The sequence below is a fragment of the Rousettus aegyptiacus genome, unplaced genomic scaffold (genome assembly GCF_014176215.1).
Source record: "Rousettus aegyptiacus isolate mRouAeg1 unplaced genomic scaffold, mRouAeg1.p scaffold_m13_p_2, whole genome shotgun sequence".
Taxonomy (NCBI): domain Eukaryota; kingdom Metazoa; phylum Chordata; class Mammalia; order Chiroptera; family Pteropodidae; genus Rousettus; species Rousettus aegyptiacus.
Window position 1 is genome coordinate 151,889,640 of NW_023416295.1, and position 23,227 is coordinate 151,912,866.

The 23,227-nt window shown below is 41.8% G+C and overlaps 2 protein-coding genes across 2 annotated transcripts in view; both read left to right on the forward strand.

Annotated features, from left to right (window-relative positions):
- Positions 1–23,227, forward strand: part of GRIN2B (glutamate ionotropic receptor NMDA type subunit 2B) — a 409,044-nt gene that overhangs the window by 115,433 nt on the left and 270,384 nt on the right. The window lies entirely within an intron of this gene.
- Positions 4–19,409, forward strand: LOC107508598 (40S ribosomal protein S27-like). Its single transcript, XM_036237024.1, has one exon. The coding sequence runs from the start codon at positions 13,945–13,947 to the stop codon at positions 14,155–14,157; it is 213 nt and encodes a 70-aa protein (XP_036092917.1). The 5' UTR covers positions 4–13,944; the 3' UTR covers positions 14,158–19,409.

Genomic DNA, 23,227 nt, shown 5'->3' on the forward strand with positions numbered 1-23,227 from the left:
AAAGCAGCTGCAGTGTGAGGAACCTGGGTGGTTTGATTAAGATCTAAATGATGCATTTGTTTTAATGCAAAACTTAGTTATGAAAGATGGAAGGTAACCAGAATTCGCTGAAGAATGAATAGACCAAGAATTAGTCTAACACTTTGGAGACAAAAGTGAGGGAAAGGTGCTGGTACCTAGAAGCTCCTATACTTTTGATATGATGTGTGCGTGTTCGTTTGTTTGTAAATGGATTCACTGAAACGACTAAGAGATATTGAAGTTTGTAGCACTGTGATCTATTTTCTTCAAATACGCACATGAATAGCTCCTTCAAAACTTTAAAATAAGGTGTGCCCTGTGCCCTCTTCTTCCTTGATAATACATGTTCTCCACCAATACCAATTTCAAGAACATAAAGAGAAAAATCCTTTGAGGCAGGTATTTCTCTCCTTGAAGATACAAATGCCGCAGAGAAGTACTTTGTGCTGAGGTAGTCCACACTCGTCACACATCGATCTGTGTATTTGAATAGATTTTAGTCCGTGCAATCATCAGCAGCTGCACTTTCCCTATGCTTAGTTTCGAAGGCAGTGGTTTTTAACCCTGGTTGCACATTGGAATCCCCTGAAGAGCCTTCAACACTACCGGTGCCTGACTCCCACTGCCAGAGATTCTGATTACTGGCCTAGGGTAGTGCCTGGGGTTCAGGAGTTTTAAAAGCTCTACAGATGATTCTACTGTGCAGTTAAGGCTGAGAAACACTGCTTTAAGTCTTCAAATAAATCCTAGTCTCTCCTACATTACCCGACGTTAATATCAGATCTGACATTGATGCTTATTCTCCAACTGCAGGAAGTGTTTTGTTGTGGTTATGGTGGTTTTTTTGTTTGGGTTTTTTAAAATTTTTTTTTTACATTTTTTACTTATTCGGTTATTTTCTCTTATTTGCTTATTGCTTAGGTTCAGCACTTCTCACTATGTATTGTCCATTACAGTTATTTCTATCAGGGTGATTATTTCACTACAAGTACAGTATTTATTTTTCATCACTTTGGGTTTTAAAAATTATTTCCACCTTTACATTGTCATCTTATACATCTTAGCATTACTTTCAAAACCACCTTTAGTTTTGTAATTAAAAGATGTGCTGTAGGGTTAATAATGTTTGTAAACCCCTCAGAGCCTAGCACAGACACCACAGGCCTGCTACTTGGCCAGTAGAGAACCACCACAGCACAAGGATTAACAGAGTAAAATCACCTTGCACGATCACTGTTGCCATCTGTCGGCAGCAGGCGGAGATGACTAGTGTCTGTGTTGGAGCTTCCTTTATTACAAATAGTCCAGAAAAGGTCAAGTGCAAAGTACTAAGTAGGGGAACTTTAGGAGCATATGAGAAAGATATTGAAAGGGTAAAACTGTTAGAATGAAATGCTGGCACAAGGAGCCCATACTAAGGGAAGTGGGGTAAACTTAAGCAGAATGGAAATATAGACTGACTGGGAAAACCTACTGAGTTTTTGCTTCACGTAGAGTTTCTGTTAACCTCATTATCCTTAGAAAATTATATTTTAGCAGTGGTATTTTGAGGGTACAGTATGGCACTGAAAAATAGCAAGATGGATGAGTCAAATTTTTAAATCAGAAATGTGTTTACTTATTTTGAGAGCAAGACAGGTGAAAGTGATTTTTTTTTCTTATGTGGGCTATTGTGCAATATATGTTCTTTTGGGTCCACCACCGCCCCGCCGCACCTCTGCCCCCAGCTGCAGTATGAATGGTTATTGGTTAAACTGGCTGATCGCTTCTCTGTTGTGTCTCTAACAAATGCATAATAATAATATTAACTAAGATGCAGACCATGTGGAGAGAGACTGGCCACTTTTGTTCACTGATGCATCTTAAGTGCTTTAGAGTGTTTACCATATGCTGAATATGTAGTGCGTTGCATGGATGCATTTTATTTAATGCTTTGCCTGCATTGTTTTCTTTAATACTCTTTAACAACCCAGCGAGCTAAGTGGTTTTATTTATCTCCATTTGACAGATGGGAAAACTAAGGATCGGAAAGGTTAAACAACATATCCAAAATGATGTAGCTAGAAAGTGGCAGCCAGGACTTTAACACTGGTTGCTGGCTCCAAGGGCCATGTACTCTATTGCTTCTCAAGAAAATGAAGAGGCTGGTTAAGGTCTTACATACCTTCCTATTCCTTATTTTCTCCTCTGTTATACAGCACTCTGGTGGATGTTATCTGGATAAAAGTAATTCATCTCTTGATTCATAATGGCGGTACTGGAACCTGAAGAAAGGAGAGGATGGATGAAGACGTGAAATGGCGTGGCGCATAGGTGTAGCACAGTTGCATAGAGGGCCCGTTGGTTACTACTTCTAGGGGGAAAGGGAGGATTGAAGCCAGTGAGGTGGATTCTTCCAGGTCACTGTAGTGCGATCCTCCGATCTCGTTCTCCTACTCCTTCTCCTATTGCAACCACACCCAAATATCCCGTCTTGTCTTTTTTCCCCTCTTTCCATCAAAAAAGGGAGGTGGTCAGTGATGTTTAGGTTGTTTCCTAAAATAGCCTTAATCATACCAACTGATTTTTGGTCTGTAAAGAAGAGTTTCTAAAAGGTAGGTAGAAAGAGGAAAAAGAAGAAAAGAGGAGGTCCTGGTAACATAGAAGCTGGGAAGCTGAAGGCTCAGTCATAAGAGGTTAGATGCCTAAATGGGTAGCTGGCGGCTGCAGAGGGGGATGCAGCAGGGACCACCAGCACTGAGAGGGGCAGCCGGGCCACCATGCCAGGGAGCTGTGCAGAGAAACGTTCGCAGGCTGAAAGGATTTGCATGAAGGCAAGTAAAAAGAGTCTCCTAGATCTCAGAGAAATAAGCTTTTGGGGCAAGTTTCAAAAATAAAACACCTCAAATTCTAAGGTCAGTTTTTTAAAGTGGAAGTTTATTTTTAAGTACCGTGACCACATTTTATAAACAAAGAATGAGGACACGGAGTTTGACAACTATGAATCAACTATGGGGCAATAGGACAAAACATTTGAAAGAGGGACTGATGCAGAAAATCTAAGAAATAAAGCTTCACCACGTCTGAGGCATAGTCTTCAAGGTATAGTCACAATGCGAAGGATGATAAATATTCCATTTCGCTTCCTGCTTCTAGGAGATGGATAATTGTCACTCCATTTTAGCTTAGGTTTGTTTGTTTGTTTGTTTGTTTAAATTTGTTTGACTGTTCGTTTCAAATAAAATCCTCTTATTAAGTGTCCTTGTAGAAGATTGCATTACAGGGATAAAGTTCCTAATTCAAGGAGTTTGTGATAGAAGAAAGAGAGCAGATTATAAAGATTTTTGACAAAAGTAGTGAGATACAGGTTCGCACCTGGTCAGATAGCGTGCTCACTTTTTTGCATATGCTAATTAATCAGTACAAACTTTAATTAGTGCTCTGCTTTTCCACTGAGGAAATGCATTTTATACTATGACTAAAAGAAGCATGGAAGTCAGTAGTGAAGAACTGTTCAAAGCTCAGAATTTGGAGTCAGAGTGGATTTTAAGCATCACTTTCTAGGAGTGGAAATCTGGACTACTGACCAACCACTTACTCTAAACCTTGGTTTCCTTGCCTGTATAATGGGGATAATAATATATCCATTATAGGGTTGTTGAAGATTAAATGAAATAATACATAGCAGGTGCTTCCCTAAGCATCCAGTAGGCTAAGCCAAAGGTATATGGAACAGTTTGAAGAAAGGGAAAAGATTTTACGATACAAGAAAAGAATGGGAATCCAATAGCATCATGGCCAATAATAGAGACACTTTTGAACTGAAGACCAATCCCCTCTCTCCTACTATGAAGATGGCTATGAAGCATGGATGGAATCTATGGATTTCCCCCACCGGGGGAGCCGGGGCCCATGGGCCATACAGCCATGCCATAGCCAAAAGGGGCATGTTCCGTTACAGAAGAGCTGTAACAAGGAAAGAACTGCTAGGCACTTGTAACAAAAGACTGTTTAGAATAGTAACAGAGACAGTTTAAAAATGTATGAAGCGATTTTTGGCAGTTTCCCACCTGAATATGAAAAGTCTGTTTCATTTTGCCTTGTTATAATTGCTTTTATTCTCCCTGAGATTCTGGACTTAGAATGCCCATCTGAATCCAACTAATGAATGAAAGCGAGACATATTTCCATTTCTTCCCAGGAGATTTCTCTGCTGACTTGTTGAAATCTTCCTTGGGTTTTCAGATTTTAGCTCAGAGAGGTTAAGTAACTAATCCAGGATATCACAGCTTATGAACAATGGGACTGGGATTGAAATCCTAGAAGTACCTATTTTGAAGCCTGTGCTTCCTATTTATACAGTTCTGCCTCAAAAAGCACTGAACTAAGAATTTTAAGTCCTGAGCTTTGGAAATTGGTTAAACAAATCACTTAAGCTACATGATACTCAGCTTACAGTTTCTAAGATTTAAATTTTGTTTTCTGCCCTACCCACTTTACTACATTTTGAAGAGAAAATGAAGTAAAATATATGGAATATTCTGGAAAAGTACAGTGCAAATATATACTTTAGGTGAGGGAAATAAGCTGCGGTGATAGGGAAAGACAGGCTTATTGACAGCTCTTGTTATTGGCTTTAGGGCCAATGAAAATGGCTTAGGCAGGAGGTAGGAAAGACAACGGAAGTGGAAGTTTTAGTAAAATCAGGCAAGAAGATGCATAATCCATTCTTTAATCCTGCAAGAATGGAAGAGAAAGGGGGATATTGAGTAAAAGGTCAGGGTCTGGAAATAGATGACTCGGTTATAGTAGGTCTACCAGCTAAAACACGCATCATGCGTCACATCTTATTCCTCATTAAAGGACATGTGAAAATATTCTGACTCTGGACTCTATTGCTATGATTCTCTCTTTTCTAACTTACTTGACCGAGACTTGATGCTTTGAATAGCGCTCTCATTTTCTGCACAGGTGGCCACATTTTGGAATCTAATTGGGGCTAGGAAGACGACCCCTCCTCTTCTTTGGACCCATCTTCTCTTGCTCTCCTTGTTACTCTTCTCTCCACCTCGCACCTCACACACACCTAATAGCAATGTTTTTGGAGAGAGTAGATGAGCCAGCAGTAGTGTGTGACATTGTGAATAGACTATTGCCTTCCAGTTGCTCTTGTGAGTTTTCATATCCAACACAGTCTTGAAACCAAGCTGGCTGTGCTACTCGTGTATTACTCTGTGCCTCTTCCCTAATAACTTGGTGTCTTTTAGTTTTTTACCTCGCTTTTAGTTGCTTTTCAGATGGTATTTCTTGGGATAGACTACTTCAAGAGGAAACTCTGGTATGATAGTATTTCTTGGATGAGGAGAGTTAAGACACAGAATTGGGAAAGACAAGAACATAAAGAAGCCAATATGTATGCCAGCTTCGTGCCAGGCATGATGTTAAGGACCGTTTTAATTCTTATGCAATTCTGCGAGATAAGTGGTCTTATTGCTTTGGTTGTCGGGGAAACTAAATCACAGAAAGTTTATATACATTGGCCAAAGTCACATAGTGGGACTAGGATCTGAATCCAGCATGTCTGAATTTAAAACATTTTTGGTTCACTCCAAAGCTCCCAGTCCTCATATCGAGGAAGTCCAAAAAAAAGCTAGGATAGAAATGCCTCTCTGGAGGTCAGGTGCTCCTCTTCTGTGTCCCCTACTTCCTTAAACTGTGCTTTGGGAGAAGGTGGGTGGGCAGTTCTTGCTTAGAAACTAAACTCTGCAATGATGCAGGCTTCAGGTCTCTCTGAATTTTAGTCTTTCCACCTGCTTTGGTAGAATGTGTTTCTTGTTGGCCGACATATGCTCTCTTTTAAAATTGGAGCTAGGGTTTGCTTTTAAGAGACTGGCCACTTGAAGTCCAGGTGAAGTTTTAATGCTTAAAAAAACTGAGGCCTCAGAAATTGCTTTAGGCATTCACATAAATAAAGGTGCTCGGTGCTAGAAAGTAACACATGAGCCATCGCTTCTCACACATCCTCCAGGAAGGTGACGAAGTATCTACAGGAAGGTGGTGGCACAGTGTGGAGAGAATGCAGCCCTGAGACCAGTGGGCTTGAGCTCTGTGCCTTCCCAGCCAGTGTGACCTTAGTTGTGCTCTTTAAACACTTAGCTTCAAAATTTCCATTTGTAAGATGGGGACGAAATAACACCTAGTTTGTAGTGAGCCTTGTGATGCACTATACCCAGTGCTTGGTAAACAGAAGGCTGTCAGTATACGTTATTTTGTACTTTCATATGCCAGACCTTACGTAAATCATTGAGGAAAACGAGATCCTGATGTTCTCCTGTGAACTAACAGAGAAGAGTTTGGGGTGATAATACCCTTCATTTTCAGCCTGGTAGGTAAATAGCAGCTCAGTGGGACCCCTATGTGGCAGTGAAATTACTGATTGTGACATGATCGGGACCTACGAAAGTGTTCAGAGAGGAAACATAACAGTGATTTCAATAAACTGATATACACAGGAGAGAAAAAAATGAAGATGTCAGGAGCATTAAAAAAAGAAAGCATAGCAGAGTAAAATAGTGTTTGAATCCAGGGTCACTCATGGGTTTGGAAGTATTGACATATAAGAAAGTGAATTATTAAATGAGTGAGATATTAAAGATACTAGGTAGAAAGTGGCAATATGTTATAGATACAGGAAAGCAGCTAATGTATTATATGTCACTAACCAATCCTTAAATAAATTACAGTGATGTTGCTGAAAAAATCCTTGGGTTATGATTGCTACACCGAGAGTATGTTTTCATTCCCCCTTCTGAGACTTCTGTGATTCTTTTTGCCTCATTCTTACATGTTAGATCTTTATTTTATTTAAAATTATATTTTGATTCTGTGTTAGAATAAAAAAATTAGAGTGTATTTTATCCAAAATTATATTTTTATTCTGTGGTAGAATAAAAAAATATAGCATCAAAACTATATTTGATTCAAAGGGTCCAGCATGCATGAGGATAATATTAAAGTCTATTTTTATTTCATTTTTTACAGACAAAAATTTTATTGCTATAATTCTATTGTACAGGAAAAAAGAACACCCATATTGTCATGGGTTGTTTTGATGTTACAATGAAAAAGAGAACTAACCTTGATTGATTATTTAATTTTGTCAAGCTCTGAGCTAGTCACTTTATAGGAGCTTATATATGTTATTTCATTTAATTCTTTCATTGAATTTATGAGGCCTGTATTCTGTCTCTATTTTGCAAGATGAGAATTATAGATCAGAGAGGTTAACCATTTTACCCAAGACCTTTAGGTAGTGACTCATTTGCAGTAGCTTAAACAAATAGGTACTAATTGGACAAGGCATCTATCACTTGCAGTGGCTGAAACAAACAGGTGCTTGGTATCTCAGAACAAGGCACTGGAGATGGGGACTGCCGGAGGTGCTTCAGTGACTCAGTGATGTCAGGCCTGACCTCTGGGATTCTTGTATTTTTCTCATGGTTGCGAGGTGTCTACCCTAGTTCTAGGCGTTCTGTCCACATTCAAAGAAGGAAAAGCAAGCTGATGGGGATTAGATCAGGAAAAGTCTTCCCTAACCTTGATGTCATGAGCCCAAATAATGTCACATGGCCAGTCCTGGGTGGGGATGTCGTGAGGCTTTCTGGTGGAGGTGGCAAGAGGGCAGGGTTGAGATCAGCTTGGGAGTTAGTGAGGTGTCTCTCAAAGGAAGTAAGCGACAGCCTGGGAATTCAGCCAATGTTAGTGTGATTCTAAAACCCAAACCTCTCCAACCTGTCATTGCTCCTGGTGTATGGACACCAAACCCTGCTTTTGTGCCGTTGGCTCGGTCTCCTCGCCTGTCCTCCACAGCTAAGACCTTGGCTCAGCAGTTATTTCATTTTCCCTCCTTAATTATCAGCTTATTACTCTCTGCTGGTATCTCCTCTCCGGCTTAGTGATCCACAGGAGATGTTTAGAAATGTTTTGGGGGATTTTTTTTTTTTTTGATGTCATAATGACTGGTTTTGCGCACGTGTGTGTGTGCGTGTATGTCTGTGTGTGTCTGTGTGTCTGTGTGTGTCTGTCTGTGTGTGTGTATGTGTGTGCTTCTGGCACTTAGAACCTGGAGACCAGCCTTGTTAAGTGTCGTGTAATATGTGTGACAGTACTCAACTGTCAAGAATAGTCTTACTCAAAATGCCAATTTTTCCCTCATTGAACATGCTTGTCTTTCTCAGATTAATAAACTAACATGAAAGCTTTTCTTGACCCAGATTCTCCTTCTCTTCTTTCCTTTTTTTCACAGTTCAGCTCCTTAAAGGATAGTCTAAAATTGTTGTTTTCTCTTCCTCACCTCTCACTTTCTACAAAATGCCAAATCCAGTGGACTTCTCAAGCTGTTTTTGACCTTCTGCAGCATCGAGCACTATTGACCCTTTTAGTGCTATTCCAACAATTGCGATGACAAGAGTAATTAGATTTATCACATTTTGGTGACAATGAGAATGAGAGAGAATAGACTTTAGAATATGGATGGCTCATGTAAGTGGAAATGTCTAGTAAGCAGTTGGATTTGGGACTGGAGATAAAGAGAATAATTTGGGCTGAAAATATAGATATGAGCCTTATTAGCAAGGAGAGAGGAGTTGAAACTAGGAGTGTGGCTGAGATGGCTCAGAATTAACAAGTGAAATGAGGAGGGAAGTCTGTCAAGGACAGAACCCGGGGGTGCGCCACCATTTGAGTGATGGCCAGAGGAGGTGGAGATAATACAGGAGCTAAGATGGAATTATTAGATAAGATGAGAACCAGAAGAAAAGGAAAGAGAGGCATTACAGAAACCAAGAGGGGGTTCCAAGAAGGGAGTAGTTAACCCCCCCTTCCCCTCTCGAGGGCCGTACAGACAGTAAGGAAGCCTTGTTATGTGCGTCACCTTGCCTCCATGCACCGCCACGGCCTCAGTGCTGGCACTCCCCTCTTGTCTGCACTGCCACATGGTCACTTACCTCTGGGATTCTTTGGAAAATCAAACCCGATTGTTACACTTTCACTGGAAACTCCGCACTGGCTTCCCACAGCGTGGATACGACATCTTCTTTGAGCTGTTCCAGGGCCACCTCTCCAGGATTTTCTCATAACCTCACAGCCCTTGAACAATAAGGTCAAGACACACTCAATTATTTACAGCTCCCTGAATGGTCCTGGCTGTGGCACATCTCTGTCCTGTTTGTGCTGCTTTCTTTCTTTAGACTATCCTCTTCCTTGTCCACCCAGAAACGCCTACTCACTTTTTGAGAGACGTCGTGGCGCTTCTTCTGTGAATTCTTTTCTGACTCTGATCTTCATAGAATTTACCACTTTTTTTTTTTTTTGCAGTCCACCTGTGCCCTATTTAGGCTTTTACTGTAACTGTCTTGTTTACCTTTCTGTCCCACATGGTGTTCAGAGGGCTCATTGTGGGTCAAGCCACGATTTACTGATTTTCATATTCCCAGCACATGTCATAATATCTAGTGCATAGTAAAAGGTAACTTTTATTAAACAATTAACAGTGATTAAACCGTACTCTCTGTATACACATTCTAGTGGGTTGAATGGTGGCTCCCAAAAAATATATGTCCCTCTCCCAACACCTGGAATCTGTGATTGTAACCTTATTTAGAAAAGATGGCACTCTTTGCAGATGGAATTAAGTTAAGGATTTTTATCATGAGATCACCTGGGATTAGCCAGGCAGGCCTTCAGTTCAATGACAAATGTCCTTAGAAGAAATAGAATAGGAGAAGACATAGACATAAGGGAGAAGTCCTTATAACAAGAGACAGAGGCTGGAGTTATGTAGCCACAATCCAAGGAAGCCACCAGAAACTAGAAGAGGCAAACAAAGATTCTTGCCTAGAAGAGGGAGCATGACCCAGCTGACTTTGATTTCAGGCTTCTGGCCTCCAGAATTGTAACAAAATACATTTGTTGTTTTAAGCCACCAAGTGTGGGGTAATTTGTTATGGCAGCCCTCGGAAGGTAATACACACACCACAGCCAAGAGGGGGAACCCTGAAATCTCACTGCCTAGGTTGTTTCCTGGCTCCACCATTTACAGTGTGACCTTTAGCAAATTGCTTAACCTCTCTGAGCCTTAGGGGCCTCATCTATAAAATGGTGATAAAAATAGACTCTATATCTTAAGATTATTAAGTAAAGTTATTAAAAGTGTTTGGAAAAGACCTGGCATATAGTAGGAATCAGTAAGTGTAGGTCTCCCAGAGTCATTCAGTAAGTTTCCATGGAATAAATGAATGAGCGAGGGGGGCGATGTAAACAGAAACACAAGCCATCGACAGTATGATCTGAACTCACCTGGTTCTCTGGTGAATGGGCGTGCTCTTTGGGAGCTCCATGCACCTTCCAGACCGCCCCAGGCCCGGGACAATGCTGAAAGGCGAAGCGTCAGGGTTCTGTTTAGGGTCCACAGCATAGGCCTTGGTGGAACTGTGGGGCGGTGAAGTCTGTCTTTTAGCCCTAGTTTTTCCCTTTCTGCACTGTTTTCTCCTTGTGGGTGTTTCTTCTTTGTCCTATGTGCATGTGCATATGTGTGTGTGTTCAAATGTGATCGCTGGTGTCTTTATCCGTTCCCATACTCAGGATGGTGCATCTCACATGAGGCTGCTCTCTTGATCCAAAGTCCCCACGTTCTCAGATTTTCCTCTTCTTCACACCCAGGTCAGAACCCCTGCTGCTTTTCCTTTTATTCCCTTTTATTCTATACTTTCCATAGTCTTCATCATGACTGTAATTAATCATAATAGGTTATTTTTAGCCGTCTGTCCTGCTTGACTACAAACTTTGTAAGGCCAGGAACTGTCTTTTTCATTTTTGCATTCCCCAGACCCTTGACACATGGTAAGCCCTTAATACATATTTATTAAATGTATGGATGGATTAATTATGTCAGTACAGCAGATGTCATTTGCAATTAAGAGAAAAATATTTTAAACTCAAATGAAAATGGATGGTAGGATTAATCTCTGGTTACAGGCAAATACGGTCCTTATCTCTCTCTAGGCTACTGTCTCCGTCACCCTTTCCTTCTTCACATCTGCTCGATATCAGCAATCAACAACTTGGCACTCGCATCTCAGGTTACAGTACTCATGTCCGCTTTCTAACAAACAGACATGGCACAAGGGTCGTCTCAAGGTAGGACTGCAATCTCAGGTAGCAAAACAGAATTTCGATCCTGCAAAGCAGTTGGGGAGCCAGTGCTAATCTTTACTAGCCCTCTTGCAAAGGAGAAAGCAGAAAGAAATAAACATTTCTTAAAAGTTTCAAAAGATAAAATATGCAATTCATCTGACATGCTAATCAGCAAGATATCACCAACTAAGATTAATCAATGCAATTAAGTTTCCAAAGGTAGTAGCAAGAGATTTTGAAACTTCCTTTCGCAAACAACATCCTTTCTCATTTACTTATTCATATATTTGAAAAATGATTATTACGTATCTTCTGAGTATCGGGAACTGTGCAAGGTCCTGGAGACAGTCAATATGAGAGACATGTCCTCGTGGTGCCTTGACTGACAATAAGCAGACACATATATTAAACAATATTATGTAGGTAGTGGTAAACGCTGTGATAAAAATAACGGGAAGGGATACTGTGGCTGTTTTAGGTGGAGTTGTCACAGAAGGTCTCAGAGGAGGTAGCACTTGAGATTTGGTTGATGAGAAGGATCAAGACGTGTGAAGATCTGAGGAACAGCATTTTGGCAGAGAGAAAAGCAGGTGGGAAGGCCTCGAAGCGGGAGCACGTTTGGTTTGTTTTTGTTTTTGACGAGTAGCAGGGAGATCAGTAGAGTTGGAGAGCGGGCAGTGTGGGCAGTGATGGAAGGTGAGGTGGAAAGGGGCTCCAGGGCCAGATCACGTGGGGCCCGAGAGTCTTGGCACGATGTTGGATATTTTTAAATTTCATTGTAGAAGTTGTAAGAAGAGAGCGATGTACATTGATTTAGCATCTTCTCAGAGAGTGACATTTAGTGCAGTGGATGGAATATGTACCTTGGAGCCATTTCAAGTCTTGGCTCCACCTTTCAGAAGCTAGGTGACCTCTTGCCTTGTTATGTGACTTGTGTGGACTGTTTTTTTTTTTTTTTTACTCATTTCTGATGGGGTTAATACTCATCAACCTTGAAGAACTATTGTGAGACAAATGAAATAACCTTTAAAGGACTCATTACTCTTCCACTTGGTTCTGAATAATACCTGGTTTTGAATAATAATAGATGCTATTATTATTTCTGGTAGTATTGAAATACAAATTCCTTTTAAATCAGGCATTAACTCCTTTTGATATACCTATGAATTATGCAGTTTTTTTTGTTTTATTTTAATAAATTTGTTTACAGACTTGCAAACAAATTAGCAAAGCAGTGTAGGAAGGTAGAAGCAATATGATTGGCTTTACTCTAACCAAACAGCTGCCTCTCCTTTTGAGTCGGAGTTCCACGGCCAGTTCCTGAATTTATGTCTCCATAGTTGCAGCCTGTTAAAATTTCCCCTCTTTCCAAGTGGGGGTGATGCCCTGAGAAGAGTTCAGAGGGAATGGGGCGGCCAGGGTAAGATTTTGAGGTGAGGGGCGTGGGCGTTCACAGTGGGATGCGGTGTCATGGCTCAGCCAGTCAGTGTAGCCTGCGTCGAAGTGAAGATGCCCGGCACACCCACAAGTCCTCCTGACCTGCCACCATGTGTCTTGGGTACATTCTGTTGTCTCGACAACATGTCATCCAGACTCGTAGAGAGGAGCAGCCTTCGACCTTTCGGTGTCACATTGCGAGGATAATAGCCCTTGTGGGAAACCAGGCTTCGCTGCCTTTCTATGTGCTGTTGCCACCCACCCCTCTCTCCTACTCCTCCTGCCGACCCTTTATGCCCAGCGCCTTCCGTCTGCATTCCTACATCTTTTGCCTCCTGCGATTCATGTTGGCATAATCCTCCCGGCTCCCTCTTAACCTCTTTGCCTTTCATTCTTTTACCATTCCACTGTTCTCATTACTAATAAATGCAAATGTTGCAGATTCTCGAAAAATAAAGCTGCGTAACATAATCAATTGAAGGGATGATGAGAATGAAGGCGTTCAAAAATATCAAGAAAGCGGGGAACAGAACTTGATAGTTTCTGTGGTTGAGTTGTATAGTGTACAGTAGTGATTCTTAAACTGAGTGGACCTTAAAATCAACAGAGGAGTTTTAAATTTTTATTATTATTATTATCGTTTTAAATATAGTTCCTTCTGTTCCATTCCCAAGGATTCTGATTCAATAGGTTTGGAGTAAAGCCCCAGTAATTTTTGTCTTCACAAAGTAAGTTCCCCCAATGGATTCTGAGATACTGGCTGGTTTGGGAACCACTAGCGAGTAGATCATGGTCAGTGTTTAGGTTATAAAGTTTTGTGATGGATCAGGATCTGTCTGTTGGGCTTTCTTTTTATGGTTCCCAGAGCAGTATATCCATGTGGCTGCCTAATGACAATCAAGAAAGACGAAGAGGAGTTGGAGAAGGATGAGAAGAAGCTGAAGGAGATGAGGGAAAAAGCCAAGGAGAGCAGAAGGGAGGGGGCAATGTGAAAACGGCAGGTAGAAGCCGTGGGACTGGGTGTGGGGCCGTCAGCCATCAGATGTCAGGCTCCAGGATCCTCTCGTCTCTGACTTTTAGCTGGAGTGCAGGCTAAGTGTCTTACGCTAGAATCGATTAACTTGCGCTTTTGGGTGTGTTTTGAATCCTGGATTTTTCCTGGTTAAGAAGAGACTGGAGTAGGCTAGATCTGGAATTTCAGAAGTCAGCTTCGTTCTGTTTCATCCTCAAAAAAGGGAAAAGTACTTTCTGGCGGTGACGACCTCCTCATGAGAACACACCAAGGACCTCCTCCACCCCACTCTAGGAGAGGAGATGAGGAAACACAAGAAGAAGCGCCTGGTGCAGAGCCCCAACTCCTGCTTCACGGGCGTGAAGTGCCCAGGATGCTATAAAATCACCGCCGTCTCCAGCCACGCCCAAACGGTAGTGTTGTGTGTTGACTGTTCCACCGTCCTCCGTCAGCCCATGGGAGGAAAAGCAAGGCTTACGGAAGGATGCTGCTTCTTCATAAGGAAGCAGTACTAAAAGCACCATGAATTAAGATGAGTGAGGAACCATCCCAATAAACACATTTTGGCTATAAAAAAAAAATAAATTAAAAGGAGTAAGTGCCTACTGCACATTAGTTCTACACTTTAATGAGATAGGGCTTTACCAGTTTAACCCTCAAAGGAACCCAGGATTTAGGCAGTAGAATTACTCTCCTTCTTTCACGGATGAAGAAGCTGAGGATTGAAAAGGAAAGTAACTGGCCCACAGTCACACACTAGTAGTGGCAGTGTGGAAATGAGACCAGTTGTCTGACGGACAGTAACACCCGCGGAGTCCCCCCCGTATGCTGCACTTCCTCTTGAACACTTTCGTTTATGTCGTCTTCGTGGGACATGTAGCTTAGCCCGGAGGGAATACCCCAGCTGTCCAAACAGCAGTTAGCCGGACATGGGCAAAGCAGTTCCTCTCTCTCCCAGTGGGCCTTGATTAGGACCTAAACATTCAGCATAAGAGAACAGCTCGGAGGGAGGGGAGAGTGTGGGCTGAGAGACAAGAAGTAGAAAGGGAAAGAGAACTTGGAGAGGAAAGGACACCGAGGGGTGAGCAAAACTGCTGGGCCGGTTCCCAGACTGGCGCGGCCCGGTTCTGAAGCTGCACGGGAGTTCCGATTCCTTCCTGAGGTCCAAGAGCAGATCTTGCACCTCAAACCTGTCTGCTTTCAAGCAGATGCCCCAGGATTTGAGTCCTGGATCAGATCAAACTTTTCGGTCACATTTCTGGGATTGGGGGACATTTTTCCTAGCTTACTGTGTCTCAGGAAACGGTGAAATCAGCTGTACAGCAATCTAAGATTCCATCTCAGCAGATGATAAGTCGACAAGGAAGAGCAGCTTTTCCTCACTGTTCTGGATGACTATAATAGGAGCAAACTGTCCCCTCCTGAATAGTCTTAGAAAATCAGCCGTAACTGCTGTTTCCTTGGAATAAAATCCTTACCAGTCCTAAAGGTGGTACCCAAAGGCTGCTTCAACTGGCCCCCTCCTTAGCCCCTTCCTGCTGTACCTCTCCTTTGCTGTGCCTTCGGCGCCTACCTTCCCTGTCAGTTCCCCCAGTGATTAGATGATCAGAGGCCTGTTTATGTGCCTGAGTGGTATTGAAGTACGTGAAGTTATCCACATCGGGGTGGAGGGACAGATGTCTCTATGGGTTCAGGCAATGCACATAAGAGGCAAATTTACCTCACAGCGTGAGAGCCCTTTCCAAAGGAAAAGGGCCCCTTCCTGCCATCCTCCCAGGATGGGGCAGCGCAGAGCACACAAGGCGCACTCAGTACGTATTCGTTCGTAATGAGAGTTCCTTTGAAATCAGATGGGAACAGGCCATATGTTCTTGGAAAGGGGCCTGCATTGCAAGGTGGGATGGATGAGTGAGATGTGTTTTTGCAAGTTCTTTTCATCTCTAACATCTGTGAGCCTGTGAGTAATTCTCTTCCCCTTGGCCCCAGCTGGCCGCTTGCCTGGACTCCCTGCCAGAGCCCTCCTCACTACAGCCCCCTCTGAATGAGATCATAGAGGGTCTCCTCCTCTGGATGGATGGTTCTGGAAGCTGAAGTGGATACTGAAAGCAGGAAAGAAGGTCTGTTTCTTAGTTTTGGAACCCAGGGACATAAGAATTTGGGCGGGAAGTATGAGTGCACAGTTCCCAGAACCGGGCAGTGTTGGGTAGAGTACTCATGGCTCAGACCAGGATAGCTGAAGTTGTGCAAAGGCAGCAAGAGCAGCAGCTCTACTTGTGCTCCTGTTGCCCCTGGAAGCTTTCCCAGACCAAATAGGGGTGAAGGCTGAGCATCAGGACCCAAGAAGGGCCACTCTGCAGGGTAGAGAGAAAGGGCAGCCACTGGAGCCCCAGTTCTCATCTGGCTTGTCTGCCGTACCCTTTCCCACAGACATCCAGCTCACCTGTATCAGAAGCTAAAGGATAGGAATACCTTTCTGGTGAATGCATTTGTCTCTGATCACTGTCACTCTCTCAGACTAAATTGGTGGCTAATTTTACTGAGGAACATAATGTGGCCTTCGGGGTTCTGTAAGTTCTCCCATTCGTCCCTGAAGTTTCTGTGCCCAAGGGGAAGTCTCATTGGTCAATGAAAGGTATCTAGACTAGTTACTGGTGTCATTTCTATTCTCCTTGGAGACCAGTTCAGTGATTGTTATGAAAACTAGCCTGTAAAGCAGAGAGGAAAATCCAGACACAGCTTTAATACTCCATGTGCTCTGGTGGGAGGACTCTTCCTCTTTGGCACATTCTACTCTTGTGCTCCCTTTGATCCAATTGAGAGGCTCCCCAGTCATGACAGTAGGGGCCTCTGAACAGCTCAGAGTTGCAAATAATCTGGAGCTGGTTTCATGTCTGCTGGGGGTTAGGATTAGGACCTGAGTAGAATCTTTTTCTGTGTTTCTGGGACTTCCAAGGAGCAACGATGAGCACCTTTTCTGTCCTAATCTCAATGGTTGGCCCTGGGAAAAGGTATGTGATTGGAATAGAATGTGTGTTTAATCATTTAAAAAATTCCCTTTCCCCATGTTGCTCTCTCCCCTTTTAATAACTTCTACCTCCTTTTGATGTTATGTATTTTTTTTTCCTGACTCTTGACTGCCTGACCCCAAACTTCCTGCATTGGTCACTGATCAGACTTCTCCAAGGGGCGCTATGTGATTCAGTCCTGGGTCTGTCCTCCATGTAGCCCCCCAGTATGTTCCCCTTACAGGCCCCTGTTTCAAACTAAGTCCTTGGTAGAATCTTAAATAAGAGCAAAGCAACTAAATGCATCACCCCTTCCAAGGGCATTTATATTTTAACTCAGAGGAAGAAATTTGTACTAGTGAAATTTCAGATACCGCGTTGGGCCATAAGGGAAATATATATTTAAAATAGAAAGTACTTTCCTGACCCCCACAAGTCATGCCATTTGCAGGGAGCCTCGTCTGTCCTGGCTTGTGGCTGGGCTCCACCGGGAGACCTTGCTGCAAACAGAAACACTATAGGGCAGCCACTTGAGCAGGGTGTTAGTTATCCCCGGCTGGGCAGGGGACAGCACAGGACCTGCTTTGGAGCCTTGGAGAGCATTATGGCTATTAAGGCGGGAGACCTCTGGAGCTCCTTCTGGGAAGTAGTAGAGAATCAAATAGAAGTGGGAAGCCCAGACCGATCAGTGAACTCTAGACTGCTTTAATTTTCCAGATTAGAGAGAGGACTCAAACCCTACTTTCTGCACTAGGAACTCTTCTTAGCTGCCTTTTACTACTCCCAGAGACTCAACTTCTAAACTGTCTGTATCTGGGTCCTTCTTTCTCTTTCTCGGATTCTGTGATTTCTCCTCTCTGTCCTCTTTTCCCTCCTCTCTCTGCTCCCCCATCGTCTCGTTTCTGGTTCATGTTTCTCTGTCCTCCTCTCTCTCTGTCCTCTCCCCTGTCTCCTGTGACCCACTCTTCCACACGACTTACACTTTATGTGGCACACTCAGCCATCTTCATGCTTCATCCTGTCAGTGTTGAGGTCCCTCAATGGCCTACCTTTGGACCTGGCATAGTTAAAAGTTCCCAGGTGGTCCGCTCTTGACTCTTAGAGCTGGCAAACATTAGCTCTATAGTCTGTGGCAAGTTGGTTCAGCTGGTTAGAACGGGCATTTAATGAGGCCAGTGAAGGACGTATCGTAACTTTGTAGGACCCTTCTCGTTCTCTTCATTTTCATGGCAGAGGTGACTTCCAGCAACCAGCTTCTGTATTCACACCCTTGGTCACAGGGGGATGTGGCTAAGAGGCTGTGGCTGGAGCAGTGCTAATTTGCTGATAAGGGACATCAATCGAGATTATTGTAGGTTTACGTTTTATATTTTTAAAGGTCTAAAAAGAGTTTGAACTCGATCTTGTAGGCAGAATTCAGGCTCAGACAGACCTGGACTCAGATTCTGGCTCTCTTCCTCATTAGTTCCATGACCTTAGCCTAGTTACTTAACTTTCCTGTGCCTAAGTTTCCCTTAGCTGTGAAACAAGGATAACAACAAAACTGCAGCGCTGGTTTGGCCTCTTTCGGCCTCCCTTTGCCTGCACGCCTTCCCCTTCCTCTTCAGTTACTAGGTCTCTTATGTTACGCCGTTTTTCTTCTTAATTGTCCTTTTATTTTCGACAGTGCCTCTGGAAATTCCCCTCCTCCCCTCCCTTCCCTCCCCCTCCTCTCCTCGCTTGTCTTCTTTCTGTTTTGTGCTTCTCTTTCCATTTTTGTGACTCTTAGCCTGTTCCTCATTCTTAGATTCTTCTTTTCTCCTTTATCATCTTCTCACTGAATTTTTACTTCCTTCCCAAGGCACATTTTCTGATCCACTTACCCCTGTCATTCACTATTCCTGGGCCCTTAGTGGCTTCCGGGAGAGTGTGCAGCTCTTAATTATTTATAAGCATGAGAGAATAATTACAGAAATGATTTAATTACTTTTTTTTCACATAGATTCTAAAAGCACCTGCTGGGCTAGATGATGGTGGAGTAGGAGCATATAAGCAGGCCCACTTAATGTGAGGAAAAGGGTTGGTTTCAGATGAGGATGTAGCTAGAGTCTAGAGAAGATTTAATCTCATTTATCAAAGAACTGAAAAAAAAAAGCCACAATTAGCAATTATACATAGCTAGGTTTATATAAAATGGGTGATATATGTCACCAATATCTGAATTAAGGAAGAAAGATGGAAAGATGGGACTAATTTGAAAAACCATTTGTATCATATAGGCAGTATGGTAAATGGAATACTCTTGCTAATTTTGGTGCTGGTGGTGGGGAGAGACTTTATTCTCCTCTAGCTACTCCATGGAGTAAAATGGAAATATTCATTTAGTAGTAGTTGAGATGATGGTAGAAAGGGCCTAGCCTGAACTGCAGAGTCAGGAAGCCTGGTTCTCATCTTTGCTTTATAACCAGCCATAGCCGTTTGACTGGTCAAGTCCTTTAATCTATCTTAGTCTAAAATTTTTCATCCGAAAAATGAAGGGATTAGGATTTATGACATGCAGAATACTTCACTAAAGGAGAAAATGGCACATAAATTAGATGAGGAAGAGCAAATTTGATAAACTAAGATTTGGGAGGCCATTACAAGGAGTGTGCAGCAATGAGCTACAAAAGCCAGGCAGATAATCCATACTAGAAGTTCCTGATATGGTGTCCGAGGAAAGAAGGCATTGATTGAAGGAGAGGTGAGCAATTGAATAGGGGAAGCCAAAAAAAAAAAAAAAAGTACAGGAGTCAGCAGAAGTAGATTAAAAGTAAACAAAGCAAATAAGGAACAGTGGCAAAATATGAAATCCTGTTGTCATCCCTTCTGACAGATTTTGAGGTTTCTCATGCAGACGGTTGCAAAGAGAATGTTGCAGCTCTTTACAGCCAGGGAAGAAGGGAAAGAGAATTTCTGAGAAGGAGCACCCTATTCTCATCCTCACCCCATTCTAGCCCTTACCTCACACCTGAGTCCAGAGGAATGTGTTATCTGGCTATATACTGTGTCAAAGACCATTCTGCCTGGAAGGGATCTCAGAAACTTATTTCTTGGTAGAGGACACAGAGGCCAAGAAAGATTAAGTGACTTGCCTGAGGCCACACTTTAACCCTCTCCTGGAACTGGCCTCATTTTCCATATTACCAGGTCAGTTTCTGGTAGGACTTTAACCTCAAGGAAATACCAGTTTTGTCCGGTAGTTCACAGTCTAGCAGATATGATAAAATGAATTGCTGTCTCTCTCCTCTCCTAACTAGAGGTGAGTGACAGGGCAAATTGAAATTAGAATGGGGAGGGAGGGAATTACATTAAAAAAAAAATATTTCTTTTGTATCTGCGCTAAGTGTGGTCTGAGATAATTAAAAGTGTATTACTTAATCTGTCAAATATCGATTAAAGTAACTATCATCGAATGAATTTTTGGACTATATGTGGTAGAAGACCTGCTGTATGAATTTATGATAATCAAAGGCAGGCAGATGGAGAGCAGATTTTGATAAGTAAATTCTATCCAGTTGAGACTCTTCAGTGATCAAAGAGAGCTTCAGAAACTGGTGTCTCTCAACTACCTTTGGGCTACAGATAGGTCTTTCCTTTTCTCCAAAAATGGTGCCGAGATTACCCCTTTCACTTCTCATCTTGAACCATTCCTCTGAGATAGTTAGGACAGAGGTACTCAAGTATGAATGGGAATTTGTGTGCAACTGGGGATTTGTACTAGAAGAGCAGGGAGGCTTCCAGGAAGAAAGAGAGGAAAAGCAGGAGAGAGAGCGGAAAGAAACTCTGCAGTATATATGGTTGGAGATAAAAATTTTATGACTTTTTTAAGGTGAATTTATGTACTTCATCTTAATTTGATACAATTTGTGCAAGATAGGAAATCAAGCCCCAGATTATCTTTCTGGAAAATGAAGGTAATTATAATTATCTTCCCCATTCTCCAGATAAGAAAACTAAGACTCCAAGAAGCTAAATGGTATATCGAAGACAGGGAAGCTGAAAGGGGCAGGTCTGAGACTAGAGAAGAGAACCAGGTATACCACCCTGAAGAGTGTTTAGTGGCAATGGGCAATCTGTGGTGTCAGGGACAGGGGAGTGGGACAGAATGCAGAAGGTTTGGCCACAGAAATCTTTGTAGACCTTGGCTGATGAGACTGAAGTAGAATGAAGAGCTCTATAGGGCTGGAGATCAAGAAGTTATGGGGAAGAAATGGAAGCTATGGATATATTGAGTCTAGATGCTGAGGAACCTAGACACAGTAGAAAGGTTGGGCAGGATGGGGAATTCATGGGTAAAGGCCCATACAGAGGAATTTTAAAATAAGGGTAAGGATTAAACCTCAGTGTTAGTAAACAAAAGGCAACACCATTTAAGCAAAAGGTGGCAAATGCAAGTCTACAGCCTGTTACCTTACCTGCCCTTTCTTGGGGGGTGGGGGAAAGAGCCACTATTAAAGCTTTTTACCAGGGTACACATAAACCTCTTCTGAACAGAGCCCAGAATGGTCTGGGACACTTTCCCTTCATTAACACTTCATTAAGCTTTGTCAGATATAAGCCTCCTAGCCAGATCCTGGCAAGGGACTTTTATGGAAGTGATAATGAGGAGAAAATGTACTAGGTTTTTAGCCTACTACAGAGTTGCTGAATGTAGGCTAGAATATATTTTGATAACATTAGCCTTAAAATGGAAATTAAACATCATTTTATACTGGGCAGTGTAAATAGAATATATAGGCACAAACAGAAAGAGATACACATGCCAATATAACATGACACATTTCAGAGATATTTGGTGATTTGCTGTAAACAAATTATAAAAAATCTGAGTCGTGTTGGACTTGGCAAGTGATAGGACTTGATAGATTTGCAGCTTGTATCTGTTATTATTTTTTAAATAGCTCTTTCAAAAACAGACACAATAATCTCATGTGACTCTTGGGATGTTGGCGCTTCCAGCCCTAATCAATGTCTTCTGGCTATTTAATATTTATCAACTACCAGGTGTTCTTAGAATTAAATAGTGCTCACTTTCTAATAGCTTTTTTTAGTGTTCCTAAAAGTCTTGTCACAGTGATTTAAGATACTATGAAAGCCTGAAGGTGCAGACATTTTAAGAGAGAAAAAATATATTTAATCTTTACTTTGAAGAAACTTTTGATTAGATCATCCACTAAAAATTGGAAAAATTTAAACATTGAATCAAATGTGAATGACCCCTAGAAGTATGTGCTGTGATCCAGGTTGACTTGAAGATTATACTCATAGTAATCGGCAATCTGATGTTGATCAACATTTTAGAAAAGGATGTATATGTGTGCGTGCATGTTCGTCTTTGAGCGTATGTTTGTATATACTCTAGAGAATGTAAAAAATGGTGAAATGGTGTTTTCAAGGTTTTTTTCCTTGGCCCAGTTGTTGCTACTATAGGTTTTTTAAAAGCAGTGTTGTGACTGCAATAAAGCAAATTTCCTAAAAAAGGAAAAATAAGTCACCTCAGCTTTCTTATGAGCAACGATCAGAAGAGGAGTTGGAAAGAGAAGATTAACATTTATCTAACACTCGCTATGTGTAAGAACTTTGTATGTGTTATCTCATTATAATTCTCTTAATTAATTATTTTTGCTGGTGAAAACGTATCACTTCCCTAGACTTTCATCCTATTTCTAACAAACTGGAAATTAGCTTTCTTTTGAGGTCCTTCTTTATAAAAAAAGTCAAAATTTTGATAATTTCTTCAAATTATCTAATGATTAGCTCCTTGGAAAGTGGTCTAGGATTAATTTATTCATTCAGTAAATATACTTGAGTATCCATTATGTGTTAGACCTCATACAAATCACTGAGAGTACAATAGTGAAGTTGAAGAAATACCTGGACATAAATAGGATTTTAATCAATAGTAACATGCAGAATGCTCTACTAAAGGAGAAAATTGTACAGAAATTAGATGAGGAAGACTGAATTTGAGAAACTAAGATCTGAGAGGCCAGCATGAAAAGTTTGCAGCAGTGAGCTACAAAAATCAGGAAATCTCGGACAATTTAAAGTCTTGCTTGCACAAGGCTAAGAAAAATAAAGTATGTAAAAACCGCTGATGTAGGTGTTGGCACTTAGTAGCTGCTTGCCACCAATGTTAATCAAATGTAAAAAAGTAAGCAAAGAAATTAAAAGAAAAATTTCAAGTATAATACTATGAAAATTTAGTGTGACTGGATTCAGAATATACTTGAGCAGTGAGTGTCATGTTCGAGTGCGGTTTTACCAAGCTCCCCAAAGTCCTTTGACCACTGCAGCGACACTTCCCTGAGCCTCCACTTCTGCTGAGAGCGCTCCAGTCTCTGTGGAGGCTTTAGTGCTTGCTTCCAGGTGTACAGCCTCTGCTGCCCACTGCTTAGAGGTTTCCCGTTTCTTGATTTGCAGAGTAATTATTTTTATAGTGATGATGGCAATGGTGGCATGTTGTAGTATGGTGAATTTTTATTTTTTCAGTTAAAGATATTTTTTAAAAAACCCTGTACCACATTTTTTTTAAAAAAGAAAGAATATGAATATTAAA

Coding starts and splice junctions, on each gene's coding strand:
- LOC107508598 (XM_036237024.1), top strand. CDS start 13,945: ATGAGGAAACACAAGAAGAAGCGCCTGGTGCAGAGCCCCAACTCCTGC.